Here is a 27,349-nt window from a genome sequence, read left to right as displayed (position 1 = left end):
AATGTTATTTCCATGGTTACAGCGCCAGGCCGTATGAACAACCCGCAGCGACCCGCAGAGTAATTAAGTAAGGGGACTTTCCGGCGGGTCTGTATATTACATTTTCTTTCTTTTTTTTTTTTTGTATTATTACCGTTACTATTTATCTCTGTACATTTTCACCAGCTCAGTCTGGTGTAGAAAGTATGAATAAGGCACACACACACACACACACACACACACACACACATATATATATATAATGTGATTGCTATGATTGAAAGCATATATACTGTATACCAATCTGATTGATACCAGTATATTAGGAAACTCAATGGAGCTGATCCAATAATGGGACATCAGGTCGACGCATGTACAGAAACCACTGATATGTAAAATGTTAGGATAACATGTTTTGTTGGTTAAGTATGATTGCAATATATAGTACATACGGCACTGTCAAGTATGATACTATAAAGTATCATACGTAATTGACCGCGCCAATCCAGTAGCGTGTCCAGTCATCAAGATTCCGTGGTTTTGTAGAATGACAGGGATGTAGTGAAGAAAGCCGTGAAAATTTTGTGAAAGTGAACGGTAAACAGCAATCAAACGCCGCCCACGATCAGAGTTGGTAATTCTGAAAACTTGAAAATAAATAAGTTTCCCCTGTCGGCGCTGAAATGAATGCTTCATGCAAAATTTTTTCGCGAAAACAACCAGCAATGCCTCGGAAAGAAAGAGTCATTTAACCCAGGGCTCATCTGTCCGTCTTTGATTTGTGACAAAAGCGAAAATGTCAGAAAAGATGCTCCGGGTTGTAGTACGGTTATATCTAGGGTTAGGGTTGGGGTTAGGTTAAGTTAGGCCCCATGTCGGTCCTGAAAAAAAATACTTCATTCTTTATTTTTTCACGAAAACAACCAACAAAGACTCTGAAAGAGAAGGTCATTTAACCCAAGGCTCATCTGTCCGTCTTTGGTTTGTGACAAAAGCGAAAATGTCAGATAAGATGCTCCGGGTTGTAGTAAGGTTATATCCAGAACAATCATCATGTTGATAGCAAACCACAAAGCACTTGTCAGAACACCTCCACGATCAAATTATTTATTTGCTACACGAAATCGAACAATAGCTGTTTTAAGGTTATTGTAGCCCTTTATTATCATCCAGATACCGAAAATGACTCTATTCTCTGCCTCTAATTATTCAATCTATCTTTGTGCTGATTTAAAACAATGAAAAATCCTTCGAAAAACAAAAAATATCGGCGTTTATATTCTTTCGTTGCAATGTATAAGCTTAGGCAACTCAAAGATCTAGACGATGCTTTTTTAGACGATGAAATATAAACTAAGACTTTTAAGAAAAATCGCTATCGGGGTTTTGGGGTACTAAATGGTGTCATTAAATCGCCGTTAAAACAGAGATCGTAGGTGATCAGGTAAAAGAGAAACTGAGAAACCGATTTTTCAGTTTTTACCCCAAAATCGCAATTATGACGTCACCCGTAAGGTGACATATGTATAAATGTTAATTCATTTAGTCACTGCACACTGAAGATTGATTTATTAGCCAAAAGAATGTACGTAAGGCAGAAAATAAGGAGTTTCGGGCGAAGGGTGAGAATATCCTTAAAATTCGCTATTCTAGTGATGTCACGTTTCCAATTCTTTTACTTTCCCTGTTAAATATATGGATTTAACATCCTGTCTCTCGAAGAGAACTAACAAAATCGCCAAATATTTGAGTTTTGATACTAGAAGATTGCAGACATCCAAAAGATGTCTTAACAATTATATGAGTGTGCGGTGTAATACTGTGTTACAGGTATGTTTCTGATTGGTTTAAACCATTTGTATTGCTCTTGCTGATTGGTTCAAATCATTCATATTCGTGACATGGCAATTCTGAACCTCTAAACAAAACGACGATACCAGCCATCTCCAAAAACACGTAAGCGTCAGAGTGTATATAAACAAAATACCATAGCAGAGCATTAGAGAAAAGAGGGTAATCAAACATGAAGGTCTTAATGCTTTTGGCGATGGTTTTGTATTTTTTGGTCAGTTCAAAAAGCTTTAATGATGGCCATGCAGCCGGTGTGCCAAAGCAAAGAAACACTAGGTCAATAAGTAACTCCGCCACTGTCACGTCTACAACTTTGTTTTCTCCTGAAAACGTCAGCAGTCGCGACAAGCAGTTGAGAACGACTCGGCCTAGGCACGAAAGCACCAGACACCAAACAGGTCCTCCAGTGGTCACCGAAAATGGCAACCTCATAATCACAGACCAAAGGAGCACTGGTCATGAATCTCAAGAACATTCATTAAACCCAACACCGAAACTAGACCATGTTCGTTCACAGAGAGAACTGATGCTGTTGAACGTAACAGTTAACACCCCGTTCTTTGCAAGCCGTAAAGAAAGCTTCACCAATGATGTCGTCCTCGTAACTTGTTTCTGCGACGACTTGTGTAACGTGTTTGGTGATTGCTGTTGGCCATATGACCGCTTTTGCAACGACACCAGAATCACGGGCTTTGAAATACAGAGAAATGATACAAAGTGTTGGTTACAGGCATCTAGAGAAATCCCTGACGATGACAGTAAATTCTATTGGGTCGTGTCTTCATGCCCAAGTGACTGGGGTGATGAAGCTGTTCGAAAGAAATGCGAATTCAATGGTTGGTCCACAGATATCAATGTTTTATTGCCCGTCTCGTCAACAAAGGCAAATGTCACATTCAAAAACGCTTTCTGTGCAACGTGTCACAAAGCGATGTCACACACAGCATGGAAACCCAAGATTGTTTGTCAGAAGTCACAAATCGAAGATTTCAAAGACGTGAAGACCGTTGCCGGACTTTTGGAGCAGATTCATTTGGCACCAGATTGCATGGTGCTCTTTGATGACCCGGAACAGCACCCAGGGCGCCCCTGCATAGGTCCTGGAGGGGTGCACGAACCACTGAGTGGGACGGATGACGGGATATGTCCAGAGAATGCCGACACTGAGACCTCGCGTCTTTGTAATTCTGGACCCGTGTCCGTGACATATTTTGCAGGACCCCATGGATACTCTTATGGTCGAAATATTTACTGTTGGATTTGTCGCCTGCCATGGAATACCATCCCAAGCATTCAAAAGTGTAATGAAAATGGTTAGTCATCTTGATCATACGTGTATTATTTTTATTGAGGCCATTACCAAAAATAGAGTGAAATTGTGTCATAATATTCTTACCTGCTTTTTGTTTATGATCCATTATTGTACCACCAGCGTTAGCGCTGGCGGTACACATGGTTTTAGTCCCGTCCAGATCGTTCCGCCGGCTCCGCCGGCTCCTGCGGCTCCGCCTACAAGTTACCGTTACCGCTTCTCCTCCTAAACGGTAAGGGCGTCCATACCCATCTCTTGGATTTAGGTCACCTATAATCTCAACTCGTTCCACGTAAAATTTGGGCTTTGTCGGTATTGGGGTTTAGGTGTGGCACTCATTGCAATGCACCCTTGTCCAAAAATGGCAAAATTAAATGCTAATTATCTACCCTACGGAAGGAATTATGGGAAAAATTTCTACAGACAGCTTTCTAAAAGTCATATGTGGAGATTTCAAATATGCCCTTGGATTTGACCTTTGACATTTATTTCAAGGCCAAACAGGCCAAAATTTTCAAAAAAAAAAAAAAACGATTTTTTTACGAAAAAAAAATTATTTGCGCTGTTATTCAGACACCACACAGACTTAACCAATAATATTATTGGAAAGTGTTACCCTTCATGTCATCTTTCATCTCCGTGAAGTTGGGGTCAATCGGTGAATTTTCACGGGAGTAGCGGCCATAAGATACCGAAACTGAAAACTGTCTCTAATTCGGGAACCGTTAATGCTAGAGACCCATTCTTTTTTGCATTTTGTAGAGCATGTAAAGCCCAACACTGAAAGTGGTCTCCGTTTTTTTTTTTGTATTCCATACGGTTTTCGAGTTACGCTGTATCAAAAAGTACATATTGGTGGTGAAAGCAAAATGTGCAGTACGGTAATGGATAATAAATTTTGAACCCCGGAAAAATAAAACATAAGGATTGGCGAGGCAGACAACTTGTGTTCAAAAATGACATTATTTCATCAAATTTGAACATCTGGAACTACAGAGCACCTCCCATTTCAAGAATTTTGACCAAAATGACCTTTTCTTTATTTTAATTAATTTTTTCTGGAGGAAATTTATGGCACATTATTGAATCTCCAAAATTATAACATTTAGTCCCTTATATCTCCAAAACTGGCAGAGATAGGTCCATAGTTACTATTGAAGTTGAATAGGAAGTCATATACTGGCAATCTAAATGTGACCTTGAAATTGACCTTTGACACACTTTTCATCATGAATTGAACTTTGCAAATTTTGGTTCCCTTTTATCTCCAAAACTGGCAGAGATAGGTCCATAGTTACTATTGAACTTGAATAGGAAGTCATATACTGGCAATCTAAATGTGACCTTGAAATTGACCTTTGACCTACTTTACACCATAAACTGAACTTTGCAATTTTTTAATGCTTTTATTTTCAAGACTGGCAGAGATAGGCCCATAGTTACTATTGAAGTTGAATAGGAAGTCATATACTGGCAATCTAAATGTGACCTTAAAATTGACCGTTGACCTACTTATAACCATGAACTGAACTTTGCAAATTTCGTTCCCTTTTATCTCCAAAACTAGCAGAGATAGGTCCATAGTTACTCTTGAAGTTGAATAGGAAGTCATATACTGGCAATCTAAATGTGACGTTGAATTGACCTTTGACCTACTTTTCATCATGAATTGAACTTTGCAAATTTTGGTTCCCTTTTATCTCCAAAACTGGCAGAGATAGGTCCATGGTTACTATTGTACTTGAATAGGAAGTCATATACTGGCAATCTAAATGTGACCTTGAAATTGACCTTTGACGTACTTTTCATCATGAATTGAACTTTGCAAATTTTGGTTCCCTTTTATCTCCAAAACTGGCAGAGATAGGCCCATAGTTGCTATTGAACTTGAAAAGGAAGTCATATACTGGAAATTTACTGTGACATTGAATTGACCTTTGCCCTACCTCACTATGAACTGAACTTTGATTGTACCATTTTTAGTTATATATGTATTTTTGCATATTTTGAGAATTCTTGTTGATTGCATTTTTTACAGCTTGTCAAGCACAAGACTGGTGGTGGTGTCCCTTTTTTGTGTGTTGGGGGGTCTATACGATTGCGCTTACTCCAGCTGGTGGTACAATATTCGGAGGCAGTATCGCCTCTCTGATCCTCAAGTTGTTATTTTAAATACGCTTTCCTACTGTTTTGATCTTAAAGCAACTGATTTAGAGACGCCATTTACAATTGCAATGTTTGGTATAGTTAGATAAAATTCTATTAACTTATTGATTTATTAGGGCTTCAAATATATGAAACAATTTTTTTAACTTTTTGTACATATTGCAATATAAACGATTATTTTACACATCATTTTTTGTGCAACTTATAATTGACATTTCAACCTCCAGACGAACTAGAGAGGAAGGGGTTCGAACCACAGGGCCTTTCTGCTTTAATTGATTATCACAGAGAAGCACGCTGCCAGGAACCTTGGACTCACGTAAGCATGCATAATTCTTTAACTCATTTGCGCCACTTTAAAATATAGTTGAAACCTGCAATATAGACGAAAATTACGATTCGAATGAATCATCTGAAGAGTTGATATTGTTCATATTTGCAATGTTGTCTTTATTCTGGTACATGATGCCATTGGTAGTTAGGTAACCCTCACAGAAATTTCCTGACGAATCCTCTACGGAATTTTTAAGGGGAGTCTGTTATTCTATCTAATGTACCGATTTTTTTCCATTTTGTTATCTGTTATCATTTGTATATGTTCCCCTAGTTAGCCTTCAAGTATGGTAAATTAAAGTGAGTAATGTAGAAAGCTGTAATTCTACTTCATTATTTCATTGGATTGTCAAAGTTGACGGTATATGCCGTTTGCGACCTCGAACCGGGGACTTGATATCGCGAACGAATTAAGACTAAAATCGCGATGTCATGGCGTGAATGTATAATAAGTGGTCGCTAGCATCACATGTACCCCATGTACATAAAAGCCAGCATTCATCCGGGTTTCTAGCTATTTACATAGGGTTCTTTTCCTCAACCCCCAACCCGTACATGCGGAACGTACCGAACAGGTACCGAAAAATTCGCAATTTGTATCGCGGTGCTCGCGCCCACTGAATTTACGTTCATGCCATGATATCGCAGTTTGAACCAATAATTCGTCATTTGCGATCACGAACCGAGGCTTGAAATCAGGAAAGGCTAATTCGTTTTTATGACCTGTACCATTTGGATTGTATTTTAGGATGCCTGCAAGCAGTCCGAAGAATGTCCAGCGGATGAAAAGTGGTGCTCTCTCCCCCTCGATCTTATCATTAACTTGACATTCAATTTAACTATCCAACTCAGTCCTAAAGAGCCCATTAAGAGACCATGTGAGTTTTTGGCACTCTGCACTACTGGCTTCAAGTTTTTTAGTGGGAGAGACTTAATTATCTAGCTTTTCACCACGTGGCGCGTGGGTACTTTCAGAACAAGGGATAGAAGGAGATTGGTGCACACTACCCCGAGATGAGATGGGTAATATCACCATCACTATACCGATAAGACTTTAGCAGGGCGTTAATATTACTGTTTGTGCTAAAAGAGCTGCCGGTAGTGTTAATAAACACGTTATCCGTTTATAAGACCTGTAAATGGTGTCATTAAATCGGCGTTAAAACGGTAATCGCGGGTGATCAGGTAAAAGAGAAATTTGAGGAACCGATTTTTTAGTTCTTACTCCAAAACTGCAATTATGACGTCACCCGTAAGATAACATATGTATAAATGTTAATTAATTTAGTCACTGCACAGTGAAGATTTATCTAATACCCAAAAGAATGTATGTAAGGCAGAAAATAAGGAGTTTCTATTACTAAGTAAAATGTTATCATGGTCATTGGCATAACTGACGACCAGGGTTTGAACTACAGTCTGGTCGCAGCGTTTGGTCTTACAATTTTTGTTTACGAGAGATGAGCCCGCATTATATCGCCTCTTTACTACAGTAGTACTTACAAAATCAAATTTTCTGGCACCGGCTGTACTAATTACTGATTATTTTGATTAAATAGACTTTAGAAATGTTAAGGTCATCAGTTCGAGTTAGCAAATTTACCCCAATGTATTTTAAAGCGACAGGATTATCTCATAATATGACACCTTAATTTCTATGATATTGTATCAAATTTAAAAAGGAAAATATTACGTATACTTCAGAAATTTCCATTGGTTCAAATTACATGTATCACACGTACATGTAGGCAGCTTAAAGGAAAGTTTGGCGTAGTCAAACGACATTTTATGGCGACAATAGAGGGGTTATATAATAAAAGCGGCCTGGTTTGGCCAAATCACGAACAAACAATATTCCTTAATTGTTACCTTCTTTCTTGCTATGAATGAGACTATAAAAGTGTGTGGTACACTGAGATGGAGGAGACATAAAGGAAAGTTTGGCTTAGTCAAACGACATTTTATCGCGACAACAATCTCCAGAGAGCTTATTTAAGCACATGTGCATTCTGCTCATGCTCAATTGTGCCCTAGAGGGGTAACCTCCTTAGAGGCACATGTTGCTACTTATACCATGGGGCATCACTGCCTGGCCTCATTTTGCTTGATTCATTCTGTTCACGAGCATGATACAATTAAGCTACAAGTTATCTCAAATCTGCAACTGAAATCTTCAGTTCAAAAAATTTCACCCACCACCATCCCCGTCTCCTCCTTCATACCACATTTGTCTCCTCTGCTGACCGAACTTTGCTTGCATTATATCTGACCATCATACTGCGTGCGTTTTTACTTTGATTTTTCAGTGTTGTATACCTGTCAAGAGCACCACTGCCCAGCGAATGTGCCAGTACAGACGCCTACCAGTAATGCCACAGTGAATTCTTTGGATGTATTCATCTAGAGCAATGAATGGTTGGAGTCTTGTCTTTAACAAGTTAAACTTTTGCATCTTCAACTGAAGGACGGCTGTTGCTTATGTCAATCTGTGGTCCACGCATTGCAGCATCCACACCATCTTCCTAATCCAGAGGAAAAGGAGAAGAAATTGTATGTGGGTAGTCATTGCGCATGACTTTACAGGTCCTTTAAAGGCTACCTCTGTACTGGACAGTCATCAGCCCAGCAAGTCTTGCGGGTTGATCAAACATTATTATCGACATATGGTGTTAAGAGTTTTGATTTTTCACTTGTAGCCGTAGACTTCTTACAATGCCCACCACCAGCCACATATCAAGTCTCTTCGTTCCATATGACATTATCCTGAGTTCAGATGATATTGTGTCACCTTTATAAGAGTATGTGACATTGTCACATGAAAATTTTAGTGGGTTCATTTTTCGATTACTTTTTAAATATATCGAACGGTGGCCCAGCAAGCCTTGCGGGTCCATTTTTGATCTGTGCATACTGCAGAGGTCATTGGAACAGCTGTATATGAATCTGACATACACCGTTTTAGGGGTGAAACAGGCTCCATTCTCGGTTTTTGCTTACACGATTATTAGTCATTTCAATGTGTTGTGACATGAGTGTTGCAAAAATCCAACTTGTGTACCTGCTGTTTTCATGTTGTATGAGAATTTTGACTCTATTTTAAGACCCAGTCATGCTTTTCTCATAATACGGCCCAGTAAGCTTTGCGGTTCCATCTCTACATTTGTTGAAATCAGGAATATAAGGGGATCGATTGTATTAGAACATACGTATGTAGGTTATCCCCGACTCTGCTTCTTTGTTCACGTTTTATTCTAGTCATTGATAACTATAAAATGGAATAAAAATTGCTCTTCCACAGATAACCACTTAAAACTGTTAACTATAATACTAATCAACTAGTAAGGTGCAAGCTAGGATGGCATGGCAATTACAGAGAGTTCACTCTTCCAGCTGTTTTCAGCATATGGGAAAAACTGAACCTCCACCCTTCCTTTGTTAAAAAAAAAAGGGAGTAGGGGTTAGGTCACCCGCTAACAGCATTGTCATGCCGGTACTTATGTAGATTTGTATTGAGAATCCTGCAATAGGCAATGCATCGGCCTCGCCTTTGCAATCAGACAAGCTGAATTGGATGCTATACTGTAGCTTATACTGAATCACTTCTTAGGGTAACTAGTGTTATTGAATATTCGACATAGTGGGGGCCTCTTTGCAACCCCACAAATGAAATTTGTACAAAATTGTTGGTAAATAATAACTTTTGCTGACTCGTCGCATCATAATTTTTAGGATGATGAGTCTCATTGAATATTTGATATATAATTTTTATCCCTAAGGCCATAACATTAAATACAGGCAACAATTTGCTACATTGTTATTATTGTTAAAACGATAAGGATAGAGGGGTTATATAATAAAAGCGGCCTGGTTTGGCCAAATCACGAACAAACAATATTCCTTGTTACCTTCTTTCTTGCTATGAATGAGACTATAAAAGTGTGTGTTACACTGAGATGGAGGAGACATAAATGAACATTTAACTGCACAATTTAAACGACTTTTAAATACTTAGATTGAGGCAACAGTTTTAGGGAAAGCCCGATATTTGAATAAAATTTGGACTTCAATAAAAAAAACCTTAAAACAAGTTTTCTGTGGTTGCAGTGTATGTATTTACGTTTTCTTCTTTTTAAAACCCTACTCACTGTAAAGGTCTATGTGGCAACTTTTGCTTCAAATCTTACCTGATTTTTTACAAAATAAAAATCAACAACAAAACAACACCAAATTAACGTATATGGCAAACATTTATTCTTCATGAACAAAAAACTAGACAACATTGAAAATGGCAATTTTTTATTTTGTAGTGAAAAATAAATATGTAATTTAAAGATTATATAATATAATAACATATCTTGAGCGCCATGGAACTATCTATCTTACATATGCTAATACAGTGTATATACCAATGTTACAGTATGTTTTTTTTTTTCATTTTGCACTGTATTAACTGTACAATGTACAACTATAGGCATCCATTGAAAGCATTTGTTATAAATAGTGTAAAAGAAAAATTCAGTATCGATAGTACTGGAAAGTTTTCCATGATATGACTTGTACTATCCCCTCCTACAAAAAGTCAAAGAAATGAATAAATAAGAACGTTCTGAATCTTCTGCCTGTTTACGTGCCTATTAATCTTCATACAAAAGAAATCCTTAAACGAGACATGAATGTGCTCTGCAAGGCTGATTGTATATCCATTTGGTTGCTGTTGCAGCCACACCCTGTCTCCCTTCTGTAGACGAAGTATGGCCTGGTTGGTCGAGGTCTGACCGACCGGGGTCCCATAAGCTTCATTCACGTAGCTGGCATTGGTGCGCAGGTACACTCTTGCAGTCCTGACACCGGTGTGAATAGCGAAAGTGAAGAAGTAGGTTCCGTCGACCGGTGCATGGAATGAGGAGACGTCATTGAAGCCTCGTCCAAGATTTGTCAGGATCTTTTGAAATGTAAGATCAGCAGCGGTGTTGTCGTTTATCAGATCTGTAGTACACATGGCGGAGAACGCGACTTTGGTTTTATATTTTCCTGAAAATAGTAGATTTAAGCCTGATTATCAGTGGCCTGCACCTAGTAGTACTGAAGATTAGATGTAGCCTGGTACTGGTATTACTCACAACTGTACTCAACGTTCCCTCTACCCATGCCACAGATTGATTTTTCACTATATTCACAAATTAGTCTCTTGTTAATTCTATCTACTTTTCTGCAATGTGAGCCAGAATTTTTGTATGGAATTACCTTCATCCCTCGGCTGGCCCCTATCTTAGGCTATACGTGTTGCACGTGCATGTGTGTGTGTGTGTGTGTGTGTGTGTGTGTGTGTGTGAGAGAGAGAGAGGGAGAGAGAGATTGTCCTACCTGGATAGGTGACGTGACAGGTTGGCATGGGACACTGACATTCCTTTCCGTCCATCATAAGACAGTTCAAACTTGCCGAGACGAAGGTGATTGCTTAAATTTGCAAATTCAACTGGGCTGTCGTGAATTTCTAATGAAGTGATTCACTACACAGACAAAGATATTTGAAGGTGACATTATCCCCATTCACACAAGCAAGAAACCTGTGGTCCAATAAATAATCAGCCCGTTCACCTTTGAAAAGATATCCGCGTTAGAACCGCAGTTGCGTTGAAATAGCTAGTGTGGATGTAGTCATTGTTATCGGTATTTTTCTAGATAAATCATGCAGAAAAGTTGAGGTAAACAACGTTAGATAGATCATGACTCACAGTCATATAACACAAAAAAGTATATCCTGTTGGCCAAAATTGCTTAAGATTATAACGATTTACACTCCCCCGAACGTACGTTCTTAAAACTAACTGTGCGAACAAGTGAGCTTCAAGGCACATGTACACCGAACGCGTTTGAAAATTACTGGAACTTATATTTTCTACATATTCTATCCATCCTGCAAAGCTAGTAACCTTTATGATTTATACCTCTTAAACTTCTTTAAAGCTGACTGGAAAGTCATTTAGAACAAAACCATTGAATTAAAAATGAAAGAAAACACCGACTCTAAGTGCCGAGAAGAGTAGAGAAAGAATTCGTGATACGGACAAAATTCCTTTTTTCCCACGAAAATTGATTTTTGAGGGTAAATATCCTTTACAGTATTTAAATGATTTGTTTACGAAACCTTCTTGACGATGAGGTTATATTCGAGACAACGGAATAGGCCTTGTAGAATGCTCGTTTTCATTAGCGACATGTAGTGTTACCTGTACATGTAGGATGGGTCGAAGCTTAATTTTAATGAGGCCTTTGGAATGCCGCAGACATAAAAACATGAACTCATGGGTGTTGCAGAGATGAGGGAATACAAAAAAGATTTGGACACATATACAGCTCCATTTGGCTACTTAAGAAAATTTGAAAATAAATAAGCTTTCCCGTATCGGCGCTGAAACGAACGCTTCATGCATATTTTTTTCACGAAAACAACAAACAAAGACCCCGAATGAGAAATAGTCATTTGACCCAGGGCTTAGCTGTCCGTCTTTGGTTTGTGACAAAAGCGAAAATGTCAGATAAGATGCTCCGGGTTGTAGTAAGAACAATCATAATGATTGAATTACCGTGGCCAAAGCCCAGATACTTTATTCAAAAAAAAAAAACAAAAAACAAAACAAAACAAAACAAAAAGAACTTGACAGAACGCTGTTTATGTTGAGCTAATCGAAATATCTCTCGTGCACATGGGCAAGAAAGTCTTACGTTGTGACAAAACTTGACAGTTGCAATTTTGTAAATTTTGTAATTGAATCGTTATAACTCAACCTCTGTGAATGGCAAATAACCATGCAAACACACAAACGTTAAATAAAACCCAAGAACAATAAATAATAAAAGATGGTTAAAAGTCCAACCTTAAAATTAGTCTTCCCTTGGTTTATGATATGGGGAAATCAAATTGTTTTTGACTGATTATGCTCATGGAAATAGACCCAAGAATAAGACTAGATTTTGTATCAGTAAAAGGTAACGTTCATAGATAGGTATATGCCATCAACAAGCTATTACCAAAGACACACACACACACACACACATATAGAGAGAGATCAACAAAATTTACCACCCCCCTTTAAAGAAAGAAATTAATAAACAAAAAGGAACAGTTTGAGGGTAAATATCGTTTACAGTACGTAAATGATTAGATAACGAAATCTTCTCGACGATTAGGTTATATTCGAGACAACTGAATGGGCCTTGTAAAATGCTCGCTTTCACTAGCGACATGTAGTGTTACCTGTACATGTAGGATGGGTCATTGATTTTTTAGTGAAGCCTTTGGAACGCCACAGATATAAAAACATGAACTCATAGGAGTTGAAGAGATGAGCCAATACAAAGAAGATATGGACAAAGTTACAGATCCATCCGTTAAGGGAGGCAAAACATGGAGCGTACACGTGACACATTATGACACAACTGTAGGATCCATTCCTTGGCAGAAATGATTCACCTTATCGGGTTAGATTTGAATTAGATTTGTCGGCTCTTTTATGACTGTAGACGTATACTTTCTTTTTGTTTCTCAATTTGAACTTAAGAAAATTAAATATACATGTAAAATTAAAGATGGTTTATGTAATTTCCTAGGAATTTTGCTCATTTTACAGTTGTAAGAGATGGTATATTACCTTTGTGATTTAACCAGTAGTGTAATAATAATATAAATAATAATAATAAAAATAATAATAATAATTAATATTAATATTACCTTGCTCAAAGTCTTGATCTCCATAAGGCCAGAAGGTCTGTAATTTCACAGTGAACACGACACCTCTTTTTGCCTCGCAACCATCACCGATTGCAAAAAGGTATGTGACCAGTCGCTACATCTCGCAAAATGCTCAAGAGATATTAAAAAAGTGGAGAGTAGAGATACCGTGAAAATGACAAACTGTGAGTAATAGAGAAACAACAGACTTTTCTTTTTTTATCAGATTGCTTTATTTTTACTGAACTTTGAAATATATATTTCTGTTAAGCAAGACTTTAACAAACAATATAGTCATCATTTGGATATCGCTGAAGTGACGTCCTTTGCTCCACGAAAACATCTTTGCGTCCATTTGTTCTTTCGTTAAAAAGAATTGTGAAAAAGAAAACCTGGAAAACCAGCAGACTGGCCAAAACACATCTAGTTGCCTAAAAAATCACTGCACACAGTTACTCTAAATATAAAGTTCATTTTAAATAGTACAAAAACAGTACCGTGCATAATTAATTTCTATGTCTAAGTCATGCTAGCGTACGTTTCATGCTGTGAGCAGTTGACTCGGCATTAAGATCACACTTAGTTTACGATTATGAAATACTGGACATGTATGAGTAATAGCGATGCACATCTATATATATACAATTTTGGTACTATTTATCTATATTAAATTTTCTTTTTTGTATTATTACTATTACTATTTACCTCTGTACATTTTCACCAGCTCAGTCTGGCGAAGAAAGTATGAATAAGTGTGTTAGGAAACGCGATGAATCTTATCCAATAATGGGGCATCAGTCGACGCATGCACAAAAACACTGATATGTAATATGTTAGAATAACATGTTTTGTTGGTTAAGTACGATTGCCATATATAGTATATACGGCACTAAAGTATCATACGTAATTGACCGCGCCAATCCAGTGGCAAATCCAGTCATTAAAATTCCGTGGTTTTGTAGAATGACAGTGAACGGTTAACAGCAATCAAACGCCGCCGACGATCAGAGCTGTTAATTTTGAAAATTTGAAAATAAATAAGTTTTCCCCTGTCGGCGATGGAATGAACGCTTCATGCATATTTTTTCGCGAAAACAACCAACAAAGCCTCGGGAAGAAAGAATCATTTAACCCAGGGCTCAGCTGCCCATCTTTGATTTGTGACAAAAGAGAAAATGTCAGATAAGATGCTCCAGGTTGTAGTAAGGCTATATCTAGGGTTAGGATTGGGGTTGGGTTAGGTTAGGCCCCATGTCGGCTCTGAAAAAATGCTTCATTCTTTTTTTCACGAAAACAACTAACAAAGACTCCGAAAGAGAAGGTCATCTAACCCAGGGCTCAGCTGTCTGTCTTTGCTTTGTGACAAAAGCGAAAATGTCAGATAAGATGCTCCGGATTGTAGTAAGGTTATACCCAGAACAATCATCGTGTTGAAATGGAGGAGTACCGCGGCCAACGCCCGGGTACTTCATTTAAACAAAACAAAGCACTTGCCAGAACATCGCCACGATCAAATTGTTTATTTGCTACACGAAATCGAACAATAGCTGTTTTAAGGTTATTGTAACCCTTTATTATCATCCAAATACCGAAAATGCCTCTGCCTCTAATTATTCAATAATGCATCTATCAATGAAAAATCCCTCGAAAAACAAAAAATATCTGCTTTTATATTTTTTCGTTGCAAAGTACAGACTTGACATTTAATATGGAATATTTTTTCCAAATCATTTTTCATCAGTTTTTACTGACTGATAAATGAAAATAAGGATTAAAATCGTGTTCTAATAACTTTTAATTATCTCTTTGATGTCATTGTGACATCAGTTCATTAATGGAATTCGCCAGAGAAGCAAACAAAAACACATTGCCTTTTCTACTTCATACGGCAACCATTAAATGAGATATTTTAGAACTCCATATTTTCCAAATTATTGTCTGTAAAAGAGTTACACGCTCCACAAAAGACCTTCATGTCAGTGTCTAGTCACAGTAACAGTCGCTGTTACGCCTGACCTTTTCTGGCTGCTACCAGCGCTCTCAAGCGACAAGGCATTCCTTGGGAAATGTTTTTAGAGTTCAATCTGGAATAACATTCCAGGCATCGGTCGAAATCTGTCCAATTTGGCCCAGTTTTGTTGTAGGACATGTAGGCCATTCATTTGGCGAGTAATGGCCTACCCACATATTGTCTACGTGGTTCAAATATGGCGGTTTTGATGACCAAGGTAGCTGTTCATTCCCTTGGTTCTCTAAGTAATCTGTTATTAAAAGTGCTCTGTGTGAACCGGCAATCCCACCCTACAACCTAAAATTGTTCTTAAGGTGCCCCCTATCAAATGATAGTCAAGTGGTTCCCAGATTATTCCTTTATTTAATCTGGTTCAGGTTTTCGTCGATGACTGCCATTGGTGTTTTGGCACCAATGTGGTATCCACTTCAAATACTGACGCTGTTAATGACCTAAGTCACTTTAGAGGCGGCACACTCTTCGTCGTTGGCCTCTTCTGGATGTCTGTAAACTCTGTTTTGACTAGTTGAGCGATACAGGTGAAATCTGACCTCAATAAAGAAAGCCACGAGGTTTCAGTGTTCAACCCAGAAACGGTCATGGTCCCTAATTCATTAGAGAAACATACAACGATGTTTTGCTGTTTACAGTGGGTTCCTCGGAGGTAGTCTGGTATTCTAACCTGCAAAAAACAGTTTGGTGTTCGCTAAGGGCCTTGAAAAATGCGTTTTGGTGGCAATTTACCCCTCATTCTGAACGGACTGGGTGGTTTTTGTTTAGTTGCAACGGCATATCCTGAAAGACAGTGGGTCCTGTACTCTGGTGGTAAGATTTTAATACATTGGGTGTGGCCTCTGTGTAGGTACATCAGTCTGGGCATTACTCTATAAAACTGTGCGGACCGTTTCGTTTGGCGCAATTAACTGTCTGGCAATGTCTGTCTTTTTCGTGCCATTTTGCCACAGATTAACAAACTTGCAAAGCACTGCATAGCTCATTTTACACACTGCAAAACCGACCACTTGCATGCAAAATTTCAAATTCTTCTATGCAGTAGTTGCCGACATATGGATACTTTTTTGACAGAACCGTGCTTTGCCAAAGCCATGCTTTGACCTGCCCAAAGGAGCACTACCCAATTAAATTACTTCATATTACATAATGCAGCAGCGTAACAAACCTGGTATTCAGTTAATTGGAAGCGACACACCTGACTACACATTTCTCCATTCACATATCTTATATGAGATATCAGTTTTTAGAAAAAAGAACGCATTTCTACCTTGGCACACCTTCGAAACTGAAATATTCCATATTAAATGTCAAGTCTGTATAAGCTTGGGCAACTCAAAGCTTTAATCTTCAGTTAAACACCTTTCTATTTCGAGGTGAGATAGCAATCGGTATGGGGAAAAACTTCAATCCCCAATTATCACGAGAATTAGCAGAGGTGACCAAGAGAATATAGGCGACAATCCCGTGCCGTAATTTTGGTTTAAATGTCTTTGTTATGGAGTAATGAGCCCCTTATTACAGACTTTCATTAAAAGAAGGCGTTATTTTCCATTTTCGACGATAAAATATGAACTAAGACTTTTAAGAAAAATCGCTGTCAGGGTTTTAGGGTACTAAATGGTGTCATTACTTCGGCGTTAAAACGGTGATCGTGGGTGATCAGGTAAAAGAGAAATTTGAGAAACCGATGTTTCAGTTCTTACCCCAAAATTGCAATTATGACGTATGATGACATATGTATAAATGTTAATCAATTTAGTCACTGCATACTGAAGATTAATTTATTACCCAAGTAATGTATGTAAGGCAGAAAGCCACGTTTCCAAATCTTTTACTTTCCCTGTTAACATCCTGTCTTTCGAAGAAAACTAATAAAATCACAAAAAAATTTGAGTTTTGATACTAGAAGATCGCAGACATCCAAAAGTTGTCTTAACAATTATATGAGTGTGCGGTATTACAGGTATGTTTCTGATTGGCTTAAACCATTTGTCTTGCTCTTCCTGATTGGTTCAAATCATTCATCTTTGTGAGACGGCAATTCTAAACCTCTAAACAAAACGACGATACCAGCCATCTTCCAAAAACACGTATGCGCCAGCAAGTATATAAACAAAATACCATAGCAGAGCATTAGAGAAAAGAGGGTAATCAAACATGAAGGTCGTAATGCTTTTGGCGATGGTTTTGTATTTTTTGGTCAGTTCAAAAAGTTTTAATGATGGGCATGCAGCCGGTGTGCCAAAGCAAAGAAACCCTAGGTCAATAAGTAACTCCGCCACTGTCACGTCTACAACTTTGTTTTCTCCTGAAACCGTCAGCAGTCGCGACAACCAGTTGAGAACGACTCGACCTAGACACGAAAGCACCAGAGACCAAACCGGCCCTCCAGTGGTCACCGAAAGTGACAACCCCATAATCACAGACCAAAGAAGCACTGGTCACGATTCTCAAGAACATTCATTTAACCCAACACCCAAACTAGACCAGGTTGGTTCAACTTTTTCAATGCTGTATTCACAGAGAGAACTGATGTTGTTGAACGTAACAGTTAACACCCCGTTTTGTGCTAGACTTCAAGACAGCTTGACCAATGATGTCGTCCTCGTAACTTGTTTCTGCGACGACTTGTGTAACGTGTTTGGTGATTGTTGTTGGCCATATGACCGCTTTTGCAACGACACCAGAGTCACGAGCTTTGAAGTACAGAAAAATGATACAAAGTGTTGGTTACAGGCATCCAGAGAAATCGCTGACGATGACAGTAAATTCTATTGGGTCGTGTCTTCATGTCCAAGTCACTGGAGTGATGAAGCTGTTCGAAAGAAATGCGAGTTCAATGGTTGGTCCACTGACATTAATGTTTTATTGCCCGTCTCATCAACAAAGGCAAATGTCACATTTAAAAACGCTTTCTGTGCAGAATGTCACAAAGCGATGTCACACAAAGCATGGAAACCCAAGATTGTTTGTCAGAAGTCAAAAATAGAAGTTTTCAAAGACGTTAAGACCGTTGCCGGACTTTTGGAGCAGATTCATTTGACACCAGATTGCATGGTGCTCTTTGATGCTCCGGAACAGTACCCAGGGCGCCCTTGCATAGGCCCTGGAGGGGTGCACGAACCACTGAGTGGGACGGTTGACGGGATATGTCCAAACAGAGCCGACGCTGAGTCCTCGCGTCTTTGTAATTACGGACCCGTGTCCGTGACTTATTTTGCAGGACCCCATGGATACTCTTATGGTCGAAATATTTACTGTTGGCTTTGTCGCCTGCCACGGATTACTATCCCAAGCATTCAAAAGTGTAACGAAAATGGTAAGTCATCTTGATCATACGTTTGTTATTTTTATTGAGGCCATTACCAAAAAGAAAGAGAAATTGTGTCATAATATTCTTACCTGCTTTTTGTTTATGATCCATTATTATTATTTTAAATACGCTTTCCAACTGTTTTGATCTTAAAGTAACTGACTTAGCGACCCCATTCACAATCACAATGTTCACTGAGAATAAAATTGGAGTCATTTGACTCTCTAGTCAGAGTCCAGCACCCCTTGACCCTCATGGAGTTAATTTGACTCCTATATAAGGGTCAAATTACCCCACTACCAGAGCTTTAGACTCTCTTATCAAAGTCAATCACCCCCTGGCTCTCATGGAGTCAATCTGACTCTAAAATCAGAGTCAAATTATCGGGGGCCAGTGTCTGGCTGACCCCTTTCACCGACTTGTTTCGCTCGCTGGACAGTAAGCTTCGTTTCATTACTTGTGATGGCAGTGAGCAGACGGCGTGGAGAGAACAGTTTTCATCTTGCTTTGTCAGTATAAACATTACTTTATTGACCATAGTTGGTTTTATGCATGGACAAGTGGTTTTCAGTGTGTTTCTGCATGCAGATCTCGTGCACTTATTACTGGCCCGGGCTTTCAGTTGCCACACCCTTATGTGGTATGTTGGTATACAGGTCAGCAGGTTTTGTTTCCAGGTTGTCAGTGTCATGTCAGTGGAGAGGTATGCTCACTCATTGGTATATTTGTGGTGTATATATATATATATGTGTGTGTGTGTGTGTGTGTGTGTTTGTGTGTGTGTCATACTGTTTATTACCAGATTTACAAACTGTTTGTTATTGCTCCTTTCATACCACATGTGACCGCATGGTCGAGTGGTTAGAGTGTCCGCCTGTGGGACAGGATAACGTGGGCTCGAACCCGTCCGGGGACACAACAGTCTGGAGTCAATGATACTTGCTGTCTCTCCCCTTGGTACTATTGTTAATGTTTTTTGTTCGTGATGTCCCAAGGAGTAAAAAATTCCTTAGTATGGCGTCATGTCTCTTTTGTAGAGATATATCAAGGGATGAACGGATGTGTGAATGGAGTCAATTGTGACCCTCCTGTGGGGTCTGGAATGGCATTACTCCATTGGTGTCAACTTGACTCCAATTGGGAGTTATTTTAGGCACCACTGCTGGACTCCAAGTTTGGAGTCACTTGGACTCCGATTTTATTCTCAGTGTTTGGTATAGTTAGATAAAATTCTATTAACTTATCGATTTATTAGGACGATTATTTTGCACATCATTTTTTGTGCACCTAATACTTGACCTTTCAACCTCCAGACGAACTAGAGAGGAAGGGGTTCGAACCACATGGCCTTTCTGCTTTAATTGATTATCACAGAGAGGCACGCTGCCAGGAAACTTGGACTCGCGTAAGCATGCATAATTCTTTAACTCATTTGCGCCACATTAAAATATAGTTGAAACCCGAAATATAAACGAAAATAACACTTCGAATATATCATCTGAAGAGTTCATATTCTTCATATTTGCAGTGTTGTCTTTATTCTGGTACATGAATCCATTGGTAGTTGGGTTACCTTTACAGAAAATTCTAGAAGAATTTTTAAGGGGAGTCTGTTATTGTATCTAATGTAGGGATTTTTTTTCCATTTTGTTATATGTTATCATTTGTATATGTTCCCCTAGTGAGCCTCCAAGTATGGTAAATTAAAGTGAGTAATGTAGAAAGTTGTCATTCTATTTCATTATTTCATTGAATTGTCAAATTTGACTTATAACGGCAACCTATAAGCACGCTGGCCTTACCACGCACAGGAAAATGTACCTGTAGTTTAAATTGTTTTATACAAATTCAGGCCTACCCAACTACCAGACTCGGCACCGAATGATCCGGTAGATCGGACCACACTACCCGTTTTGAAGTTGTGCGTCAGTACGAATTTCACAGTATCATATACCCCGGAACAAATTTTGAAATGAGATGAGATGCACTACTTTCCAACCCCGCTCAGAATCATCGCTATCGCATCGGTTAGGCAGGAGCGGTGTCGCGTCGGATACTTCGAAGCTCGTACTGACGCATACCTTGAAACGGGTAGTGTGGTCCCAACTACCGGTGAATTCAGGATCATTCGGTGTCGAGTCTGGTAGTTGGGTAGGCCTGATATTTTTCCACTAGCACACGCCTCATAAACAGTAAATGCCGTTTGCGATCTCGAACCTGGGATTTGTTATCGCGAACGAATTAAATACTTAAATCGCGATGTCATGGCGTGAATGTATAATAAGTGGTCGCTGGCATCACATGTACCCCATGTACATAAAAGCTAGCATTCATCCGGGTCTCTAGCAATTAACAAAGGGTTCTTTTTCTCAACCCCCAACCCGTACATGCGGAACGTACCGAACAGGTACCGAAAAGATTCGCGATTTGTATCGCGGTGCTCGCGCCCACTAAATTTACGTTCGTGGCATGATATCGCAGTTTGAGCCAATAATTCGTCATTTGCGATCACGAACCCGAGGCTCGAAATCAGGAAAGCCTTATTCGTTTTTATGACCTGTACCATTTGGATTGTATTTTAGGATGCCTGTAAGCAGTCCGAAGAATGTCCAGCGGATGTAAAGTGGTGCTCTCTCCCCCTCGATCTTATCATTAACTTGACATTCAAATTAAGTATCCAACTCAGTCCTATAGAGCCCATTAAGAGACCATGTGAGTTTTTGGCACTCTGCACTCTTGGCTTCAAGTTTTTTAGTGGGGGAGACTTATCTAGCTTTTCACCACGTGGCGCGTGGGTGCTATCAGAAGAAGGGATAGAAGGAGATTGGTGCACACTACCCCGAGATGAGAGGGGTAATATCACCATCGTTATACCGATAAGACTTAAGCAGGGCGTTCATCGTGTGAGCGACGCCGATCGATTGTTCGAGGGCTTTGTGGATGAAGTCAAAGTAAAATCTCACCGTCAGATTTATTTCAAAATTAATTTTAACGTCAATTTTATGAGATACCGCAACTCCTTAAGTGCGATCTCGTCTGGAAAAAAGAGTGCCGGTATCCCAACATCTCTCTCTCCAGTCCAAGTCAATCTTATGTTCTGGCAGGCTTTGATAGCAATTTTCATCAATTATATGTACATCTAAATGTGCAGATATCTTTATATATTGTTTTATTCATTTCAGTTTATGCCAGTAGTGGTGCATTCATTAAGGATATAGTAACCCTTGATTATCATCCAGATACCGAAAATGAGGTTTCCTCTATCTTATTAATCAGTAAAGCATCTATCTTTGTACTGATAAAAAACTCGAAAATATGAAATATCGGCGTTTATATTTCTCGTTGCAATGTACCGCGGTATAAACCTAGGCAGCTCAGTGCTTTAATCGTCAATTAAAAACCTTTCTATTTTGAGGTGAGAGAGCAATCGGTATGGGGCATAACTTATCCTTGAACAAGATTTTTATCACGAAAATTGGCGGAGTTTACCACGAGTGTTAGCTACAATACCGTGCCGCCATTTTGGTTTAAATGTTTTTGAGATTTTCATCAAACAAAGGCATTATTTTGCTTTAATATTAACTAAGACTTCCAAGAAAAATCGCTGGCAGGGATTTAGAAGACTAAATCAGACGTTATAAACGGACTGGGCGTTTACTAGCACTACTCTCAGATCTTTTAGCACTAACACCCATATTAACCACCTAACCCACAAATTAACCAGCACTACCAGAGCAGATGAATGTTAGTGCTAGGAATCGCGTTGCTGGTGCTAAATAATTGTACGGTGTACTGGTAATTTCGTGTGCTTTGTGGTTAATATTACTGTTTGTGCTAAAAGATCTGCGGGTAGTGTTAATAGTCGCGTAATCCGTTTATAAGGCCGGTAAATAGTGTCATCAAATTGGCGTTAAACAGTGATCGCGGATCGGGTAAAAGAAAAATTTGAGAAACCGATTTTTTCAGTTCTTACTCCAAAAATTGCAATTATGACATCACCCGTAAGATGACTTATGTATAAATGTTGATTAATTTAGTCACTGAACACTGAAGATTTATCTAATACCCAAAAGAATGTGTGTAAGGCAGTAAATAAAGTTTCGATTTCTAATTAAGTAAACTGGTTATAATGGTCATTGGCATGACTGACGACCAGGGTTTGAACTACAATCTAGCTGCAGTGTTTGGTCTTACAATTTTTAGTTTACGAGAGATGAGCCCGCATTATATCGCCTCTTTACTACTGTACTACTTATAATATCAAATTTTCTGGCACCGTCTGTACTACATGTATTTACTGATTATTTTGATTAAATAGACTTTAGAACTGTTAAAGATCAGTTCGAGTTAGCAAATTTACCCCAATGTATTTTAAAGCGACAGCATTATCTCAGAAAATGACACCTTGATTTCTATGATATTGTATCAGATTTAAAAAGAAAAATATTAGGTATACTTCAGAAATTTCCACTGGTTCAAACTACATGTATCACACGTACATGTAGGCAGCTTAAATAAATATTTAACCGCACAATTTAAACGACTTTTAAATGATTAGATTGAGGCAACAGTTTCAGGGAAACCCCGATATTTTAATGAAATTTGGACTTCAATAAAAAACTTTAAAACAAGTTTTCTGTGGTTGCAGTGTATGTATTTACATTTTCTTCTTTTTAAAACCCTACTCACTGTAAAGGTCTATGTGGCAACCTTTGCTTCAAATCTTAATTTTTTTTTACAAAATTAAAATCAACAACAAAACAACACCAAATTAATGTATATGACAAACATTTATTCTTCATGAACAAAAAAACTAGACAACATTGAAAATGGCAATTTTTTTATTTTGTAGTGAAAAATAAATATGTAATTTAAAGATTATGAAACATATAATAACATATCTTGAGCGCCATGGAACTATCTATCTTACATATGCTAATGCAGTGTATATACCAATGTTACAGTATGTTTTTTTTTTCATTTTGCACTGTATTAACTGTACAATGTACAACTATAGGCATCTATTGAAAGCATTTGTTATAAACAGTGTAAAAGAAAAATTCAGTATCCATTCTACTGAAAAGTTTTTTTATGATATGACTTGTACTATTTCTTCCTACAAAAAGTCAAAGTGCACATTGATTCTGAACTTAACCAATCAGACCTGAGTCAAGGGTGAATGGTCATCTGATCTGATCTAACCCAAAAGGTCAAAGTTGAAGGTCACCCAGACCAAGAATCACCTTGAATGTACAGATATGGCATTACTTATTTTTGACTACTGTGATAAAAAAAAAATATATTTTGTCATCTGTGGCCAAAATATTCATCCCCATTGTATATATTCACATACAATTAAATATTTAAGATGACAAGGGTATAGTGTATAGCCAACAAGCATGCCACTGAACAAAGACATAAGCAAACCCACTGGCACCATATATTTGACATATTTTAATTAATAAAAGATGAACAGTTTTATTACATGGAAATTATACTTTCATTGACAAAATATTTCTAGTCAGGCCAACAATAGTGTCACATATAAATAATTCATAACATGCAACAAACTGCTACTATACAGCACATAATTGCTACAGTCTCATATCATTTAACCTGCTCTTGTCATTTGCCATATGTGTATAAGAAAAATAGATAAACATAAAAGATTATAAATAAAAGAGATGGCAGTATCCAAACCTTGTGCCAATATAACAAAATGCTTTTTGCTGATTCATTGTAGCTGCTTAAGCTTTTCTCTTTTTTTTACGCTGTACACCTTTCACTTTATACAGCCTTTAAATCAAAATATTTTTTATGGGGCTTTTTTAAAGAAATGGGGCTTTTAGAACACCGTACTACACCAGCTACTGAATATACAGGGGCAATTTAAAAAAAAAAAAAAAAAAGCACCCTGCGTGTTGTTGAAAAATGAGTGTGATATTCACTACTTATGTTTAATTATATTCATATATGCTCACTTTGGCAATTATTGTCACACTGATGACTGAAAGTTATCGAGTTCCCTGCTTTTATTTTGAAAAGTACATTCAAGGGTAGAGTTGTATACATAACAGTTTAAGCTACCCAATTCTGTAATTTAAAAGAAGTATTTTGATAGCTTGCGCTTTTTTCTAGCATACTCATGAAGTGCAATCTATAGTTCAAAGCACTGTTTGGAACTGTTTGTAATATTCTGGAATGATATCTATGTCCCTGATTTTACTGCTGATTTTTCCCAAAGCAAGAGCTACTTGACTAAAAAGGAACATTTGTGATTTGCAAATTTTCAAGTATTAACCTTAAAATATCCATAAAAACAGATGTAGAATTCCAAGGATGAAACGAAAAATAAGTACAAATTTTCTGGTCAATTTCAGCTGCTTTCAATATTTTATGAATATAACATTCAAATCCCTTTATAATACATTTCCTTCTCCATTATCATCAAGCAACAGGAAAATATCTGTCCCACCTTTTGCTTACTTAAGGTTATTACCATATTTCTCTGCTGAATAATCAAATCTAGATGCACTGTACAATTCAGTAATACCATTCATTAGAAAAAACTTTATACATATTACGGTGTCATGTTACAGTTAAAACACTATATTGTGACATTTACTCACTTGTACTACTATTTTACACAAAAAGGAAATGGTCTCTCTCCTTCTCCTAATTTACTTGTTCACATAGCACCTTTTAAACAAAGCAAACAATTTCAATTGTTTTTTTTGTATTATAATAAAAGTTCTCTTTTTTTATCTGATTGAAAAATGTTGTATTTAGGTCATTCATGTACTGGTACGTGTACATGGTGAGCAAAAATTGTAGTTGTGACCAAAAACAAAGTCTATTAAAATTGTATTATTGTTGGATTTACCAAGTCTAACTTGATGTACTGTTGTCCATGTAGTCTCTGCACTCACCTCTTTATTTCAAGGATCTAACATCATTTCAATTTCTCTGACAATTTTTGTATCAAAACTTCAGATGATAAAATATCAAATCACACATGCCAAGTTTTACTGTTTTATACTTAGGTTCTTTTACCTTAAATAAAATTTTAATATCTTACTCTTTCTTCAATTTCACTTCTGAAGACATTAATTCCACACATGATTAAACATTGGTTTTAAACATCCTAGTAAATTCAGACTTCCATTTTTATAATTGGGAACAGTACTGCAGTTTTACATTGTTTGGAACTTGAGATCATCCCTCTCTTCATCCATTTCTGAAGCAGATGACGTGGGCCGTGAGTGATCGTCACTCATGTGTGACCCAGATCTCCTCTTGTGACTAGTGCGATGTGTGGGAGAGCAAATAAAGTCACTGCCAGCAGGCGATGTGCTTAGTGGGGATTTTCTTGCATGACGCCTGCTGCCATCTGGTGTCCCAGGCTCGCTGCTGGTAGGAGAACGACTGATTTGCCGTCGTACATTTCCACTGCTGCCAAAGTCCACTGATTGGCTGAGATCACTGTTACTAATACGCCACACAAGTTCCTCCTTGTCCATTGACAGGCGTTTGTTTGCTTTTGATTCACGATCGTATCGTCTCATGAGAACTTGATGTTTCTCAGACAGTTGTCTGCAACAGAATATGACCCAGATAAAACTTTACTGCAAACCCTCCATGTTATCGAGTACTGGCAATGCATATCATTGCATAATTTATCCCTATAAAGATCATCTTATATAAAAACACACTGCTTTATAATGGTTGCTTGGAAGTTACTCCTAATTTTAAACAATGTTCTGAAAACATAAGTTTCAAGCTGATGCATTGTTGTTTAACTATTTGTTGTACAGTATACATGATTTCCAAACTTACTTTTCGTAGTCAGATTTAATATTTATGATAGCTTCTAGGTTTTCAATTTTCTGTTCCAGTGCGATGTTCTTCTCCTTAGCAATTTGTAGTTCCTCCAACTAAAGGATTAATAATGAAAATAATTTAAAATTTGAACTGTTAAACACAAGTTGAATACACATTTACCAATTTAACTTACCTATAAACCAACTGGTGATTTAAATATTATAGCTCAAAGTAGTCTTTTATCATATATAACATTACTTAGATAATTACAAAAAATTACAGAGCCTTGCCATAACCAACTACCAGTCCCCTTTCAAAAGAAAAATATCATTAAATTTTACTCATTTTGTTGTGACAGGTTTCACACTTTAATTATTTTCACAATCTTTTCACCTGTTTTGACTGCTCTAAATTATGTCTCCTTAGATCATGGATCTCCATGTTGCGCATCTCGATCACGGTCTTCAAACTGTCGATCTCGGCTGGCAAGTGATTGTACGGAGCGAGAGCCAAGGCAACCTTCACATCAGAGTCGCGCTGCAGTGCTTCTTCGTATTCCTTTGTCCTCTCACGCATTTCCTCGCATTCTAGTCGCAAGGTTTCTACTTTGTTCTGGAGTGAAGCAAATTTGAAAAAAAAAAGGACAAAATAAGCAATTATACCAAATGATTTAGCATCATTTACTTGAAAAAGAACTGACATGATATGCAAACATAATATTTTAGGAAATCAGTATAGTCATATTGATCTAAGTGCTTCAATGATTCTCAAAATTTTCTTTTGATTAATTTTCAAAACTTCTTAAATTAATATTTA

At 37.8% G+C, this 27,349-nt stretch overlaps 4 protein-coding genes across 8 annotated transcripts in view; 2 read left to right on the top strand and 2 right to left on the bottom strand.

The window, feature by feature from the left end:
- Positions 1-1,968: 1,968 nt before the first annotated feature.
- LOC147762891 (uncharacterized) lies at positions 1,969-6,594 on the top strand. The gene is made up of 3 exons (XM_087009654.1): positions 1,969-3,143; positions 5,536-5,627; positions 6,390-6,594. Exons 1-3 carry the CDS (start codon positions 2,003-2,005, stop codon positions 6,582-6,584), a joined length of 1,428 nt encoding a protein of 475 aa, XP_086865780.1. The 5' UTR covers positions 1,969-2,002; the 3' UTR covers positions 6,585-6,594.
- Positions 6,595-10,220: 3,626 nt separating this feature from the next.
- Positions 10,221-11,183, bottom strand: LOC147762890 (complement C1q tumor necrosis factor-related protein 3-like). The gene is made up of 2 exons (XM_087007923.1): positions 11,006-11,183; positions 10,221-10,672 (listed from the first exon to the last, which is right to left on the bottom strand). Exons 1-2 carry the CDS (start codon positions 11,061-11,063, stop codon positions 10,221-10,223), a joined length of 510 nt encoding a protein of 169 aa, XP_086864049.1. The 5' UTR covers positions 11,064-11,183.
- Positions 11,184-18,188: 7,005 nt separating this feature from the next.
- On the top strand, positions 18,189-24,842 carry LOC106156510 (uncharacterized). Of its 2 annotated transcripts, none has more exons than XM_087009015.1 (3): positions 18,189-18,718; positions 20,026-20,117; positions 21,295-24,842. In XM_087009015.1, the coding sequence occupies exons 1-3, from the start codon at positions 18,337-18,339 to the stop codon at positions 21,853-21,855; spliced, it is 1,035 nt and encodes a 344-aa protein (XP_086865141.1). In that variant the 5' UTR covers positions 18,189-18,336; the 3' UTR covers positions 21,856-24,842. The 2 variants fall into 2 exon arrangements, 1 of the variants encoding a protein (XP_086865141.1); XR_001237716.2 differs by lacking the exon at positions 18,189-18,718 and adding an exon at positions 18,891-19,415.
- LOC106156543 (uncharacterized) overlaps positions 23,484-27,349 on the bottom strand; it is a 79,033-nt gene continuing 75,167 nt past the window's right edge. For all 4 annotated transcript variants that reach the window (XM_087009011.1, XM_087009009.1, XM_087009010.1 and 1 more), the window contains exons 18-20: positions 26,927-27,145; positions 26,549-26,646; positions 23,484-26,305 (exon numbers count right to left, since the gene is read on the bottom strand). In XM_087009011.1, coding sequence (XP_086865137.1) covers positions 25,906-26,305; positions 26,549-26,646; positions 26,927-27,145 — 717 coding nt within the window. In that variant the 3' untranslated portion in view covers positions 23,484-25,905. The remainder of the gene's footprint in view (positions 26,306-26,548; positions 26,647-26,926; positions 27,146-27,349) is intronic.

Source organism: Lingula anatina, chromosome 3, assembly GCF_051362555.1.
Source record: "Lingula anatina isolate TDL-2025a chromosome 3, LinAna3.0, whole genome shotgun sequence".
NCBI classification, from domain to species: domain Eukaryota; kingdom Metazoa; phylum Brachiopoda; class Lingulata; order Lingulida; family Lingulidae; genus Lingula; species Lingula anatina.
The sequence above is the reverse complement of the archived record's forward strand: the minus strand, read 5'-3'. Positions and strand labels throughout refer to the sequence as shown.